Genomic DNA, 14,985 nt, shown 5'->3' with positions numbered 1-14,985 from the left:
TACCAGCATATTGCTACTAATACAATTCTTTAATGTGCTTCATAACACAAACTCAGTCGTTCTATAACCTGTTTAAATTTTAAAGAAATAGGTAGAGGGAAGGAAAGTATAGGACGTTCCGGCACAGTCATAAAATTTTCCACTGTATTGTATTAGAATGAATGGTGCTGAAGTGGGAAGATATCAGTTCTCACTCTGTTACCAATTCCAAGGGGAAAAGTGAACACCCTACTACAGCCATCTGGCTTTAGGATTTATTGGTTTGGGTACTTCAGGAAAACTTGGATATTGACCCAGTGGAATAAACCAATACCAGTTTGAGTAAAACAACAGTATATTAGATTCTTGCTCCTAATTTTCTGTGATTCGAGAAGGGATAACACTTCATAATCCAAGATGTCAGGGCAGTTTCTGACTCAACCGTGGATTCTAAACTCTGATTAAACTTTGGTATTATAATAAATGACTAATGTTTGATTTATTCTAGCCTGTTTTCTCCATCTAGAATTAGTCTGGTTTTTTCCTTCTGCTCATTTGTTCAGCAAATATTCACTGTGCCCCTGCTGATAGCCAGGCAGGCACTCCTACTGTGGAAAGTGTCGTGAGGAGGTAGCTATGTTATGAGATGGACTTGCCTACCACTCTAGGGCAGTTACTTCTATTTTCTAATCCTTGTAACTGTGCCGTGTGGTAGAAATTTTATTTCTCCCTTTACAGCTAAGGCCTGGAGAATTTTTTTTTTTTTTTTTAACTGTCCATGGTCACAAAGGGGGGAGGTGGTGAAGCCAGTATTCAGATCCAAGTGGGCCAGGTTATTTCTACTTCATTAATGTCTACATTTTCTTTTTCCTTTTCCTTTTGTTTACAGACACATACTGGTTCAGTTTAACTTGTGCTCCCTGGTAGATGTGTATTCCTTTGCTGTAGTCATATATTCATCTTACTATTATCTCACACTGAGCCTTTCCTAAATTTGAGAATTGTTTTTTAAATAATGATGATGATCAGGGGTCAGCAGTCTATGACCATGGGCCATATATGGCCAGTCACCTGTTTTCTAATACAAAGGTTTTACTAGGAGACAACCAATCCCATTTGTTTACATATTGTCCATAGCTGCTCTCTTGCTCCAGAGACAGAATGGAGTAGTTGCAGGAGACACTGTATGGCCTGCAAAGCTAGAAGTATTTACTATCTGGGTCCTTACAGAAAACCCCTGATATGAGTCATGAGAAAAATATTAGGAGGGGCACCTGGCTGGCTCAGTTATTTAAGCATCTGACTTTTGGTTGTGTCTCAGGTCATGATCTCAGGGTCATGAGATCGAGGCCCCACACGGGCTCCACGCTCAGCGGGGAGTCTCCTTGAGATTTTCTCCCTCTCCTTCTGCCCCTCCCCCACCCACATGCTTGCACTCGCTCAAACAAATAAATTAAAGAAAAAATATTAGGAAGTTTTTATATTTCAGATACTACCCTACCAGGTTAATTTCATTAAAGTAGTTTTATTTTGGTTAGAGGCAGACTAGTAGAGTGTTCAAGAGAGAATTTTTAATGATTTTATGGCCTTGGGCTAGTTAAGTAACCTTGGTTAAGTATTTTTTCATGTGTATGGTATAGATGCTGATAAGACGGTTCATGTTTGTTGAACAAATTATGTTAGCTGATCCATGTTCAGCATTTACTGTAATGCCTGGCACATTGTGTTTGGTTTGTTTTAAAAGCTCAGGCTGCCCAGAATCAAATCTCAGCTCTGTCACCTAACCATGTAAATTTGTGTCAGTCAAATAACCTTGAAATCCCACTGCTTCCCTCTGTAAAGTGGGGTTTAATAATACTTACCTCATTTTAATCATTTGGTGAGGATTCAATGAAGTGTAATCTATGAGAAACACTTAGCGCAGTTCCTGGTAGACAGTAAGTGTTCATTTAACCTATATGCCATAGTTGTCATGACTGTAAACATTATTCCGATTTTTCAGAGAACTAATGTTCACTACTAATTAGGAATGCCAAAGGTAAAACAACAGATTGGGTTTTTTGTATTATAAAAAGCATAAATGTGCTGTATCCATATCTATTGGTATAATAGAGGTGATTATTTATTCATGTTAAGAAAAACAACCTAGGGGCGCCTGGGTGGCTCAGTTGGTTAAGCGACTGCCTTCGGCTCAGGTCATGATCCTGGAGTCCCAGGATCGAGTCCCGCATCGGCCTCCCTGTTCGGCAGGGAGTCTCCTTCTCCCTCTGACCCTCACCCCTCTCATGCTCTCTCTCTATCTCATTCTCTCTCTCAAATAAATAAATAAAATCTTTAAAAAAAATTTAAAAAAAAAAAAAACCTAAACTCGATTTCTTGGTTAAAATATTTTTTTATGAATATACATTGTATATTAAAATACCTGCAGTTAAATTTTATGTCTAGCTGAAAATTCAACCCAGATAATATTAAATGCTACTGCATTTCAAGATAGTGTTTCATTTCTTGCGGGTATTTTGAACCTCTTGGAAGTTCATCTATTAAATGGACAGAGACTGATTCAGGTGGCTCTTTAAGCATCGTATATGATGATGAAGTTAAAGAGTTTGATCTAATGTTGTTTGCCTTGGGCCAAATGACTGAACTCTGCAGAATGAAATTATTTCTCTTCTCCCTCTGGTCCTCATTAATCTGGGAGCAGCACCATGTGATTTACTGCTGAATGTTCCACCAACATCAGCCAAGACACTCAGGTTCTGGGCATTGCCCTGGTTCCCGGGGGCACAGGGATATGAATAGGGTAGCTCTGTCATGTTGCTCCCAGCCATTCCTGCACACTCCCTCCTGGGGAGAGACACAGGTCTCTTCGACCTGGCTGGTAAGGCATTTCAGTAGCACAGAGGCAGGAGAGTGCTCTGCCTCAGTTTTAACTAAGGCATTGATGAGAATTTGGCATGTGAGTGATTTTTCAAGAAGAATCAAGATTGGCCAGTTTATAGAGCACCAGAAAGAAGGAATTTGAGAACTGTTGTAAATAAATCAGAGTGGCTTGCACCGATCTCCAGGGTAGAGGAACCAGACCTTAGCCTAATGCTGACATCTCCACTGTTACCTGTCTGTAATGGATGTGACACTTAACAAGGTGTCCTGTGATTCACTAATAGGATTCTTACTTATCATTCGTGTTTAACCTTTTACCAGGTTTGGGGGAAAACTGAGCATGACTTGGGAACATAAAAATGTGCTCACATACTCTTGTTGAAGGCCTCACAGCAGCGTGCTGCCCAAAAATGAAAATAAAGCTCCAGTTTGTATTTGGGAACAAGGCAAAGGGATAAAGGCTCTTCCCTTTCGAAGAAGCCTTTCCCTCAGTATTATGACTAAGGGCCACTAAGATACACCCCTGTTCCTGGACCAGAATGTAGCATCCTTCCTAACGATGTTGAGAGAACTCGTGTTGTGACTGGGCATAGATGTGACAGGTGGCAGCCTGTTCCTGATGGTGCCCACGGCATGATAGCCATTGATGTTGAGGTGTTTGAAACATGCTTTGACAGAGACCGAGCATGGCGTTGACCGCTTCATTTCATGTAGCTAGGTGGTGCCAATTCAGAAAGCCCAGTCAGGTAGTTTGCTTAAAATGTAAGAGTGAGGAGGAGAGCTATATAAAAAATTGTGTGTAGGGCGCCTGGGTGGCTCAGTAGTTAAGCCTCTGCCTTCGGCTCAGGTCATGGTCCCAGGCTCCTGGGATCGAGCCCCTCATCGGGCTCCCTGCTCGGCAGGAAGCCTGCTTCTCCCTCTCCCACTCCCCCTGCTTGTGTTCCCTCTCTTGCTATCTCTCTCTCTGTCAAATAAATAAAAATAAAATCTTAAAACAAAAACGACAACAACACGGGGCGCCTGGGTGGCTCAGTTGGTTAAGCGACTGCCTTCGGCTCAGGTCATGATCCCAGGGTCCTGGGATCGAGTCCCGCATCGGGCTCCCTGCTCAGCGGGAAGCCTGCTTCTCCCTCTCCCACTCCCCCTGCTTGTGTTCCCTCTCTGTCTCTGTCAAATAAATAAATAAAATCTTAAAAAAAAAAAAAAAAAGATGGAACCAAGAGTAATTAGTTTAGGGACATCTGGGTGGCTCAGTCGGTTGAGCATCTGACTCTTGATTTCGGCTCAGGTCATGATCTTGGGGTCATGGGATGGAGCCCAGTTGGGCTCCAAGCTCCGCATGTAGTCTGCATGAGACTGTCTCCCTCGCCCTCTGCCCCTCTCCCCCACTCTCTGTCGATCTCTCTCCCTCTATCGCCCTCTCTCTAAAATAAGTGAATTAATAAAATCTTTAAAAAAAATTATTTTAGGGGCGCCTGGGTGGGTCAGTCGTTGAGCGTCTGCCTTCGGCTCAGGTCATGATCCCAGGGTCCTGGGATCAAGTCCCGCGTCGGGCTCCCTGCTCTGCGAGAGGCCTGCTTCTCCCTCTCCCACTCCCCCTGCTTGTGTTCCTGCTCTCACTGTCTCTCTCTCTGTCAAATAAATAAATAAAATCTTTAAAAAAAAAAAATTGTGTGTATACATAAATAGTTCTCTATTTTTTAATAAATTTATTGAGATATAATTTGCACACCATAAAATGCAGAAATCAGTGGTTTGGGATATTCCCAAAGACCTGCATGGCCACATAGGAAATTATACTTTTGAACTTCGTTTGCTTGATAGTTCACGTTTGGAGCATCTTATAATACCGTGTTGCTCGTGGCTTGTACTTTTCACGTTCCATTCCTACACCGCATGTTTCAAGACTCAGTGCTAGTAATGGACATAATCAACCAAAGGCATTTTAATGCAATTATGTGTACATCTGTAAAGATAAAAAATAATTTCATTCCAATTCAAGTCCAGAAACCAGTTTAAAAAAAAAAAATACTAGTCTTTCTCATGTTTTTCCCCAAATCAGTTGCTGTTCAAAAAATGTACAAATGCCCCAGTGCTCTTACTCCAAATTGTGGGCTTTTCAGACACAACAATTGCATATATCTATACAACATGGAATTTGCAATTAAATAAAAAACAAACGTAATAAAAGAATCTAGCAAGTGAGAGAACAATTCATTATTCACTTAGACTTGATGTCATTTTCAGAGGCATGCCTTTTTAGCCAGTCCATTTGCCTCATTGAGTAGGGGCTCAGATTCCACAGGCAGGGAACAGAATTGTGGGTTTTAATGGAAATCTGTAGTTCTCTTGTAGAAAAATGCTTCCTGGAGTTTTTAAGCAGGGTGGGTTACAGTCGAAACACCTCTTTCTCTCGGCCATCAACTATTTTGCCCTTCTCAAAATTCATCGCTGGCTTCCAGCCACCTCTTCCAACCTCTGACCCGTTAGGATTTTGTTAGAAGAGCAGGAAATCAAGGCAAGGTGAGGCTGACTGAATCTCACCTCAAAAAGTTGCTCAATAAAACCCTTCAGAAAAGCCCAAATTTTAAAAATTGGGGCACCTGGCTGTGGCTCAGTCAGAAGAACATGCAACTCTTGATTTCGGGGTCGTGATTTCGAGCCCCACGTTGGGTGTAGAGATTACTAAAAAAGAATAAGTAAACTTTTATTTAAATAATAATTTGAGAGACTCTTGAAATGGTAAAAGGAGTTTATAACTGAAGACTTGTCAAAGGTGCGTTGTGCTTTGTTTATCATGGTAAGACTGTTCAAGTATTTAAAACTATGAGAAGAGGGCTGTCTCTCTTTTTCTTAAATTTACTTTATGTTCCTGTTGGATATAATTTCCGAGGCCGAATATGAGAGTATGACAGAATCTGGACAGGAAGTTTGTGTTCCTTGCATGTGAGTTTGAATTCCTAATGTTTCATTAGAGAAACATGGAAGGCCCTCATTGGGCAATCTCATGACTAAAGCTGTTCTGGAATTTAATAGTAGTTGTTAAGATTTCTGCAACAGTCGGCGACTGTTGCTCATTAGTCCTCAGTCTCCGGATTGGGCAAAATTACTACAATGCAGCGTGAGTCCTTCTGGGGTTTGCGTGGACTGTGGCAAGGTTTCTCAGTCTCAGCGTTAACAGTGTTTTGAGCCTGATACGGTACAGTACAATGGTACAATTCCGTTCATTTTAGGATATTTAGTAGCACTATCCCTCCCACCACGTGCCAGGAACACCCCCTGGTTGTGACAACTGTAAATGTTTCTAGTCTTTGCTGGATGTCCCCTGGGAGGGGATGGGGGCAGAATCTCTCTGGTTGCAACCCCTGGACTATGACACAGGGATCTCCAGTGCTGTCCAGCTTTAAATATGTGAGCGGGGAGACACCCCCGCGAGACTGTGTCTCATCTTAACGTCGGCTGTGACACTGAGGTCAGTGCTTTGCACACTGTAGGTAGCCAGTGAACATTTCTGTTTGTTTGAGAAGAATAAATAAAACATATGCTCAAAAAAGGTGATAAATACTGATTTATCAGGTAAAAACAGGTATCTGGTAAGATATGAAATGTCGTTTCATAGCTTAGAGACGAATAAGCACAAAATTTATATTTTTTTAAATATTGCGTATGCATATTTGCCATGTAAGCAGTGAGAGATGGAGCAAAACTGCCTTCCCAGCTTTGTTTTGTATTCTTCCAAAAGCAGTTCACTCTTCCCTGGTACACCATTTTAAAATAGCAGATGGTAGTGAGGGTCCCTATAGCAATCAGGGACACATGTTCTCAGCCGGAGGATGCCCATTCTTTCCTGCTGGGTCCTGTGACAAGAGACCAGCTAAAATGGCAAGGTGGACACGCCCAGTCTCCCCCCCAAAAAGGTCATGGAACAGCAGGATTGTCCTCCAACGAGGACTGGCATTATCTAGAAGCATCCTTTTTTGTTGCAAGAACGGGAACTCCATGTAATTCTTTCTTGACAGAGAGGTGATAAAAGATAGTAAATTTCAAGCCTCCTTCATTGCTTCTTTGTTTATTTCTCTAAATAAAAATAATAACTATTTCTGGTGTTCTGGCATGTTACAAGAACGTTATCACTTAAATTCAGATTTCTGAGAAGTCTAAGTTTTCATAGACACGTATGTAAGAAAATGATTATGTTGGTACTGGATTTAAGGCACAAGTATTGAAACTGTCAAAGAAATATGTATGGCTAACTCTTAAAATTAAGTTTTTGAGATAGGTCATAGTTGAGTCTTAATACCTCTACTAAAATATGTTGTATTCCTCTTTACCCCAATATACGTGGACTTCTCTTGATAAGCCAAAAACCTATGCTTCTTTTTTATTCATCCTTCCCCTCCGGTCATTTCAGAAAGTGATTGAATCTTCCATATCTGGTTTCGACATTTCAGCTGCACATAAAAGGGTTTATCACACTGCTTTCTCAAACACTAATGTCCCTTCAAGCCACTGAGGCACTTGCTAAACATAGATTCAGAGATAGACCTCTGGAGTGGCTCCTGAGACCCAGGTATGCTGGCCCCGTTGATCCATGGACTGCACTTTGAGGGGTAGTTTCTAGTAGCATTGCATGCCCCTCATACCTTGCAGATGTAGGAGATTGAGACAGGGAATAAGAAACTGAAAGGGAAAACCATCCTTATCTATGGGGGGGGTGTTCTTAATATATTATCAAATGTCACCAAGTGTAAAAGAACCCTGATGTGTCTTCCCACTGAGCAAATTTGTAAAAATTCAGCTCTCAAGACCAAGCAAATTAGAAGACTCTTACTATCTTCCTACATAGGCAGTTGTGACTAGTTTCACTTGTGCCTTTATTATAATTCCTCTCACTGGTGCAGGGTAGATAACTCCTGCTAGCCTGTAAAAGGTGATTATACAGGAATTTTGTGAGCCACAACCAATGATATCTTGAAATACCAAGGGTGGGAATATTTACACCATGTTAATCATTGAACATTATAAATCACACTCCCCCCCTCTCCCCCGGAGATAATCAGTTTGCCAGTATACCCTGCCTCTCCGTCACTAAGAAAAATCACTTTGCCTTATTTCCAGCAGAGGACATGACCTCTTCTTATCTTATTCAGAGTTTGGAGCTTCTTATAATACCATGTTGCTCTAACCACACAGCTCCATGAAAAACAAGTTTATTCGCATAACAGGAAACAAAGAAATCAGGAAAAGTCATAGTGGTGCCCTTCTTTGGATGCGGCCAGAACCGCCACCATGAGAGTACCCATGAGTCTAAACCCTTACAAGTGGATCTCCTTCGAGTGGCATTTTATAAAGACTTTTTCATCATGGGGAGATGGGAGAATTGGGTCAGGTATGATTGGAATGACAGATGCATGAGGTAGACTCAGAGAATCAACACACTTCAGTTAACAGGCTCGCCAACTACAGATACCTTGTCACCCGTCGTTTCTTACTGAGTCAGTGATTTCATGACCACGCACAGCTGTTCCATCACTTGTTTACATAGTCCAAACCATATTTGGGGCTTAAGTGAGATTTGTTATAAGACTTTTGGCCCAAGCTTGTTTACCTATTTTTATATGCCTTTATTTCATGAAATACAATTACTAGGTAATAAATATCTGGTCATTTATTGCCCTGATCAGAATTACTTTCTATTGGACAGGTTTTCTGATGGCTACTTGCTAATATTTGCAAGCACATTATAAAATTTCCTTTTAGTTAAAAGTACATGTATCTGTTGTTGCAAAAAATACACTCTTAATCATTGTTTTTCTGGTATGTTGCCTTTTTAAAATTTTACTTAGCAGTTAAACACAAATCTGTCTACTTTATTCAACAGAATATGAGATGTGTTCTAATAACTTAGGATCACGAAGTTGCACCCCATAGTAATATTTAGAATTGCAGGAATAACTTAATTAGGCTGAAAAGTAGTTATTATAAACTGCGTTGAAACTGGCCATATTCATTATTAATTGAATGATTAGGCAGATCAGTCGACACTTACTGGAAAAATTAAGGATAAGCGTATTTAGTAGATTTTAATATTTCTGTCATTGCTTTTATTTTACGGTTAACATTAAACAAGTGATTTATTACAAAGTCAGACTGTATTTGTCTTCTTATATTTGCCCTTTGTACTCTAAATTTTCAAGATATGGGAGTATCTGGGTGGCTCAGTTAGTTAAGCATCCAACTCTTGATCTCAGCTCAGGTCTTGATCTCAGGCTTGTGAGTTCAAGCCCCACATTGGGCTCCACGCTGAGCGTGGAGACTACTTAAAAAAAATAAAATTTCAAGGTATGTAATTTTTAGCTCGAGGAAAATAGGTATATTTGTACTATATCTGAACTTTAATTCTGCATATATTCTTGCAGCATATGAAGAAACTCTTCTACATAATTTTTTTTGTTTCTTTACAATATCAGAATATATAATTTCTAGCTTTCTATAAAAGAGTCTTCTAGGATTATTCAAGTGATTGCTTTCTCAGAATTTGTAAATTTAAACCTTATACATTCCATACAATACTGGTTTTATTTTCACATATACCAGTAGTCAGAATAATTGAAATTTAGTTATTAAAAACGAATAATACAAAGCCTTGCATTATTCTAAAATTATTCTTTAGTTAGTGCTTTATTTAAAGCTAATTATTTGTTAATCTATTAATTTTGCTTTTTATTTACTTTTTTTAAACACTTTTTACATTACTTGTTAATTTTTTAAGTAGGCTCCACACCCAGTGTGGGGCTCAAACTCATGACCCTGAGATCAAGAATTGATGCTCAACCAGCTGAGCCAGCCAGGCACCCATTAATCTTGCTTTTTAAGGAGGCATTATAATATTGTACATTGGAAAGTGGTGATTTTCCCCTCATCCTAGCTGCTACTTTCACAGCTGTCTTCATGCTGAGATTTTTATAAAGTATAAAATTCTCTAAGTTTGGTTGTCCACAATAAAGTTTACTTCAATTTGACATCTATTTAGAGTTAATTTTTTGTGGTTAAGGCGTTATTTTTTGGACAGTGGACTGCCTAATCATTTTATATTAGGGAGCTCCAGCTTTGCTCCTATATTGTATTTGTATATTATTGATTTTTAGAAAATGGAATTTAGTGTTGAAACCAGCCCAGGTCTTGGCAAGGGCCTACGTTACAAAGATATAAAATGCATAGAGCTGGTTTTTAAGCATGTAAGCTCATATGCTTTGTGTATACTAGTATTTCAGTTTATTAAATGGTCTCTTGTCTTAAAGCGTGGATAGAGCTATTCTAAAAGAAGAGATTAAGCATTCCCTGCCAGCAGAATTCAGCTAGATGAATACTGAGAAACCTATTTGTGATCTTAGAAGTTTAAGAATTAAATATGAATAAACAAAGATCATCGTTCCTTAGATGTCTATGTAAGTCTGGGCCAATATTTCTGTCTGACTTTAAGCATTCTGAGAAAGATCCCTGCTTTTATTCTGGGCAAGTTCTCTTCATTATGGTATGGAAGATTTACTTTGAATAGAAATGAAGGTGGATTGGAATTTGAATGGCTTTAAAATGTGAGTCTTTTTACTTATTATTTTACATTTTGAGAAGAAAATGAAGGTGGAGAAAAGAAAACTGCAGTTTTAATTTTTAGGTGGATTCTGTTTTAGGGGGATTACAGTCCTAGAAGGTATGGTATTGTAAATAATTTCCCACTGAGTCCCTCAAGTACCCTAGTACTTGAGGAAGTTGATGTCCGAGTCCTAGCCAGAAGGAAAGTTGGGAGAGGTCAGCTCCATGGTAGAACAGCGGTGCTGAAGATTGGCGGGATTACGAGCTACCCTTTCTCTCCTGCCTGCTTGCTCTGGTTCAAGCCAGCTGGAATGCACTCCTCCACGTCAGCAGATCAGAACCAGCCGGACAGAGTCCTTGTCTTTGAGAGGTTGCAAAGTGACAGAGAGCCATTCGTACCCCTGTTCTGGAGGCTCCCATGTGGGTACTCCCCGATACAGAGGGTTTTCATAGCCATTTTTGAACAAGGCAGAAGAAAAATTAAATGAATGAAATAAAATGTTTCACTTGAGGTATAAGAAAACGGCACTATATTAAAATGCTGTTTGAGTTCCAGACTGGGAGGTTTTGCCTTGGTCAGAAGTAATTACGAGGTGACACACAAAGGGAAATATCTATCACGGATCCTGTCCTTTGATCAGCATTCTTTTATCCCATGACTTCACTTTTCCCCCTACCCCAAATTCTCTCACTTTTATTTAGTACACAGCAGATGCTGTAGAGACAGGTTCCTGCCCCTGCACAGCCGTGATGGTCACTGTGGGGCCTGCAGCAGACGAGTACAAGACCACACGTACTTGGTACTAAGACCTATAAAATGTGAGGACCTCCGTGAGTTGTTGAGGCACGATGGGTTTTGTTGCCGATGGTCCTGTGACACCCTGTACCTTTCTTGCCAGCAGCAGCCTCTGGCAACTCCAGGGCCAACTTCACCCACAGTGTAGGCTCAGAAGACACCATTCGTTGCCTGGCAGTCTTGTTGCAATGAGTACAGCCTGAGGAAGGGATTAATGATGAATATTACCACATCTTCGCAACAAGAAAGAGCCTGTCACATAAACATGTGCAGATTGGTGAGGGAAATACGAGAGAGCCTGTAAAGGTGTTTCTTAAAGCTGGGGGGGAGAGAGTCGTTAAGGTCCAGGAGTGGAGACAGCTGATGGCTGTGGTTTGCAGGGAGCCCACCTCTGGGGCGTGTGGCTTTTAGCTCTACAGCCCGGAAGCTGCTTTGTCAGTAACTGAGAGGTGATCAGGCTCTTCCCCACTCCCAAAACTTATTTTGTCCTTTATAAATATGACTACCAGTCCTTTACTTTATGGGAGATAACTTGCACAAATGGATGGGGAGCTTGTGTGAATGGGTTGGCAGATTCTCATCGTACAGGAGAGCTCTGTGCAGAAAACAAACTGAAAATACATCATGGCTTGGCAAGGATGGACTTCTAAAGCAGCGGTACTGAATGAGAAAACATTAGAGATGGGTGACCTTAAGCGCTGATGCTCCTGGAGCCAGATACGTCCACCTGAAAACCAACTAAAGAGCACCAGAACCACCTTGGATATCCAGTACACCGGCTTTTCACCTGCACAGTATTTGCCATCCACCTTCTGAGCCCCATGCTGACCGTCGATGTCATCATGGTGGTGGTAGCTCCTGGTTTTGCCACCACCTCAGTCTCAATTGGAAAGAGCAATAAGTGGTGTATAGGGAGGTTCAACAGTAGTTCTCATTTACATAGACGGTATGGATCTTTGTCTTTGAGTGAATGATTAAAGGACTAAACAGAGGAATATTGTTGAATATTCCTAATTTGGAAGCTCTGAGTTTTGCATTTTGAGAAGGATGCTTTTTCTTGGTATGATAGGAAAACCTAATAAACAAGACATCTGTGTGGGCTCAGGCATCCACAGTTTCTCTATAAGCCTAGTTAGGGCAAGACAGAAACTCAGAGGGAGAATTATTTTACTTCTAACAAAAATGGAATACACATGGGAGGAAGAGTTCCTTTTCTAATCACCATAACTTTACAAATGGAAACAGAGAGGTTATTACACTTGGATCAATCAGTGATCGTGGCACTGATCTTGGGGAGGGTGGCAAAGTGTGTTGACAGGTAAGATGTGCTTTAAGGTAAAACGGTACACGGTATGTATTAACAAATTAGAGTTGGTTGACGATGTTTTATTGTTTGTGACATTTTTGCCCAAAGGACAGATAAATGAAAAATCAAAAATTGTATTTAACTAAAGTTAGTATAATCGTCTGTCAGTCACATTTACAGATGTTACATATGTTTTCAAATACGGTCAGTGGACAGGCTGGTTCTCTGCAAACTGGATCAAATTCAAAATACGTGTAATTATTTTACACTCTGAGGCAAGGCTGTCCTTCTTGAAGGAAAACAATCAGATGTTTGTGAGAGGGTACGTTTTTTACATCAAAAGTAGACACGATCCTTTTACCTTTAAAGCTGACTTGAGGTTATTCTAGAAGAGAAGTTTATTTGTTAGAGTGAAGAAATATTTCGATGTGCAGACACTTTGGGGCATTTACTATTAATCTAAAAGCGGCTAAAAGATAATGTTCACCTCCAGCTGGAATCCTTTTACTACTACTAAGCTACGCTCATTAAACCAGGTGAGCATGCACGGCTCTGTTTCAGAGGTCATTCCAAAGTCCTGATAGGTGATTGAAATGTTGGGCAGAATCTGCCTAATAATCCCAGCCCACGTCACCCCCAGGGAGGACTGATGCATAAGTAAACATGTGCATGAACCGCGAGCTGGTACCTTTTCATGCTAAATGTGGTTCCCCACGTCTCCTCTGATTAGAGGTGTGCTCTGAACAGGCCGAGACGGGGCCATGCCGAGCAATGATCTCCCGCTGGTACTTTGATGTGACCGAAGGGAAGTGCGCCCCGTTCTTTTACGGCGGATGTGGCGGCAACCGAAACAACTTTGACACAGAGGAGTACTGCATGGCCGTGTGTGGCAGCGTCAGTAAGTGGACCTTCCTCGAGCCTGGCCACCTTTCGTCTTTCTCGCCACTGACTCCGCTCTCTGTAACAGACTGGTTTTCCTGGTCCTTGGGAACGGGTCTGTTGCTACCACTAACCACGTTTTCTGTCCACTTCTCTAATTGCCCGGCGTCTCCTCCCGTCTGTTCCCCCCTGAGCACACACCTCTGTCTTTCTCTAATAAAGCATGGCCCTGGATGTGTTCTTCTTCTAGCTGTGGTGCATTCGTCTTGCAGTCTCTAGGGACTTCTTTTGAGTGCCTCTCTTTAAGCCAAGCTGGAGTCGCTGTTTTGTCTTCTCAGCTATTTTCTGCAAATGTCTATGTGTGTGTGTGTCTGCATCTTTGTGTTCGGGTCTGTGCATGAGCAGTACGTGTGCAAACAAGGCTTACCCACCAGAAGCCTGGCTGATGCAGCTTCGGTTGCCCTGGCAAGGCGGATTGTTGTGATGAGTAATAACCTTTAAGTTATTTTGTAACATGTGACTTTGATTGTGGTGGCAGAGAGTGTGATTGAATTGAGCATATGCACTTCAAATGTCGGAGGATAGAAAGGCCCCAGTGGCCTCTGAGCTCTCACTGGGCCGGTTGCAATATTGATTTTTAGTGTCTTCTCTTGGAAGCAGAAGAATACTCTTCACTTAACGTTAGAAACCTTGAATGACAAGAGACTCGGGGAGTATAATTTTCAAAGCCTTTTCTCTCGAACCTTCAGCTCTTCATAACTCTGGGGAATAAATAAATAAAGTGACAGTGACTCAAAAGTAAGATGAAACTTTTTCCACAGAGGTAGCACTCAGGAGGTAGTGAACCAGACAAAGGGGACTTCTCTTCTTGTCAACAGCCTTCCATATGAAAGTCCCAATTTTATTTATTTACTATTGTTCATGAGTAGGAGATTTGAACTACTCAAGAAATAATTACTCAGCTTGAGAAATTAAGATTAAATTCAGTATGTATGTGTTTGTAACTGTGCAACTCTCCTTTTTGAGAGACTCCTGCCTTTTCTCCCTTGCTCTTGTGAGGGTGACAGCTACCATTTCCTGCCTGGGATTCCTAAGGATTATATAAATTGTTTTCCGCTGTGATCATGGGCTTACACTAAACAACAAAAGGACCTGCACCCATTAAGACCTTCTATTGTGAAGCCCAGTATCTAAGTGGAATCTAATGGAACAGTTCCTGTTGGTCTGGGTGAGGGATGACTCCATTTCTATCATGTGTGAGAACAGGTGTAGGAATTGGTAACCCCAAGGGCTTCTTTTCTGGCTGCCATTGGATGATGGTAGCATCTAGCTCAAAAGACTCCTGTTTCAAATAAGTTAATTAGGTCAGGTAACGTGGAACACAATGGGGGATTCTGTTGCCTGGAGCCTCTTGAACAAAGGACTTTTGTTACAGAGATTCTAAGTGGCTTAGCTGCTGAGGGAGATTTCTTGGCCAATTTCCAACTTTTTTTCTCCATTTCCCTGAGGTGGATTTATTTTTTGGAATATAAATTGTGTGTGCGTGTGCATG

General features: G+C 41.1%; 1 protein-coding gene across 4 annotated transcripts in view; it reads left to right on the top strand.

The window, feature by feature from the left end:
- Positions 1 to 14,985, top strand: part of APP (amyloid beta precursor protein) — a 258,633-nt gene that overhangs the window by 143,630 nt on the left and 100,018 nt on the right. For all 4 annotated transcript variants that reach the window (XM_035017531.1, XM_035017532.1, XM_035017530.1 and 1 more), the window contains exon 7: positions 13,285 to 13,452. In XM_035017531.1, the coding sequence (XP_034873422.1) occupies positions 13,285 to 13,452 (168 nt within the window). The remainder of the gene's footprint in view (positions 1 to 13,284; positions 13,453 to 14,985) is intronic.

This window comes from Mirounga leonina, unplaced genomic scaffold (genome assembly GCF_011800145.1).
Source record: "Mirounga leonina isolate KUSES-001 unplaced genomic scaffold, KU_Mleo_1.0 Mir_172, whole genome shotgun sequence".
NCBI classification, from domain to species: Eukaryota; Metazoa; Chordata; class Mammalia; order Carnivora; family Phocidae; genus Mirounga; species Mirounga leonina.
The sequence above is the reverse complement of the archived record's forward strand: the minus strand, read 5'-3'. Positions and strand labels throughout refer to the sequence as shown.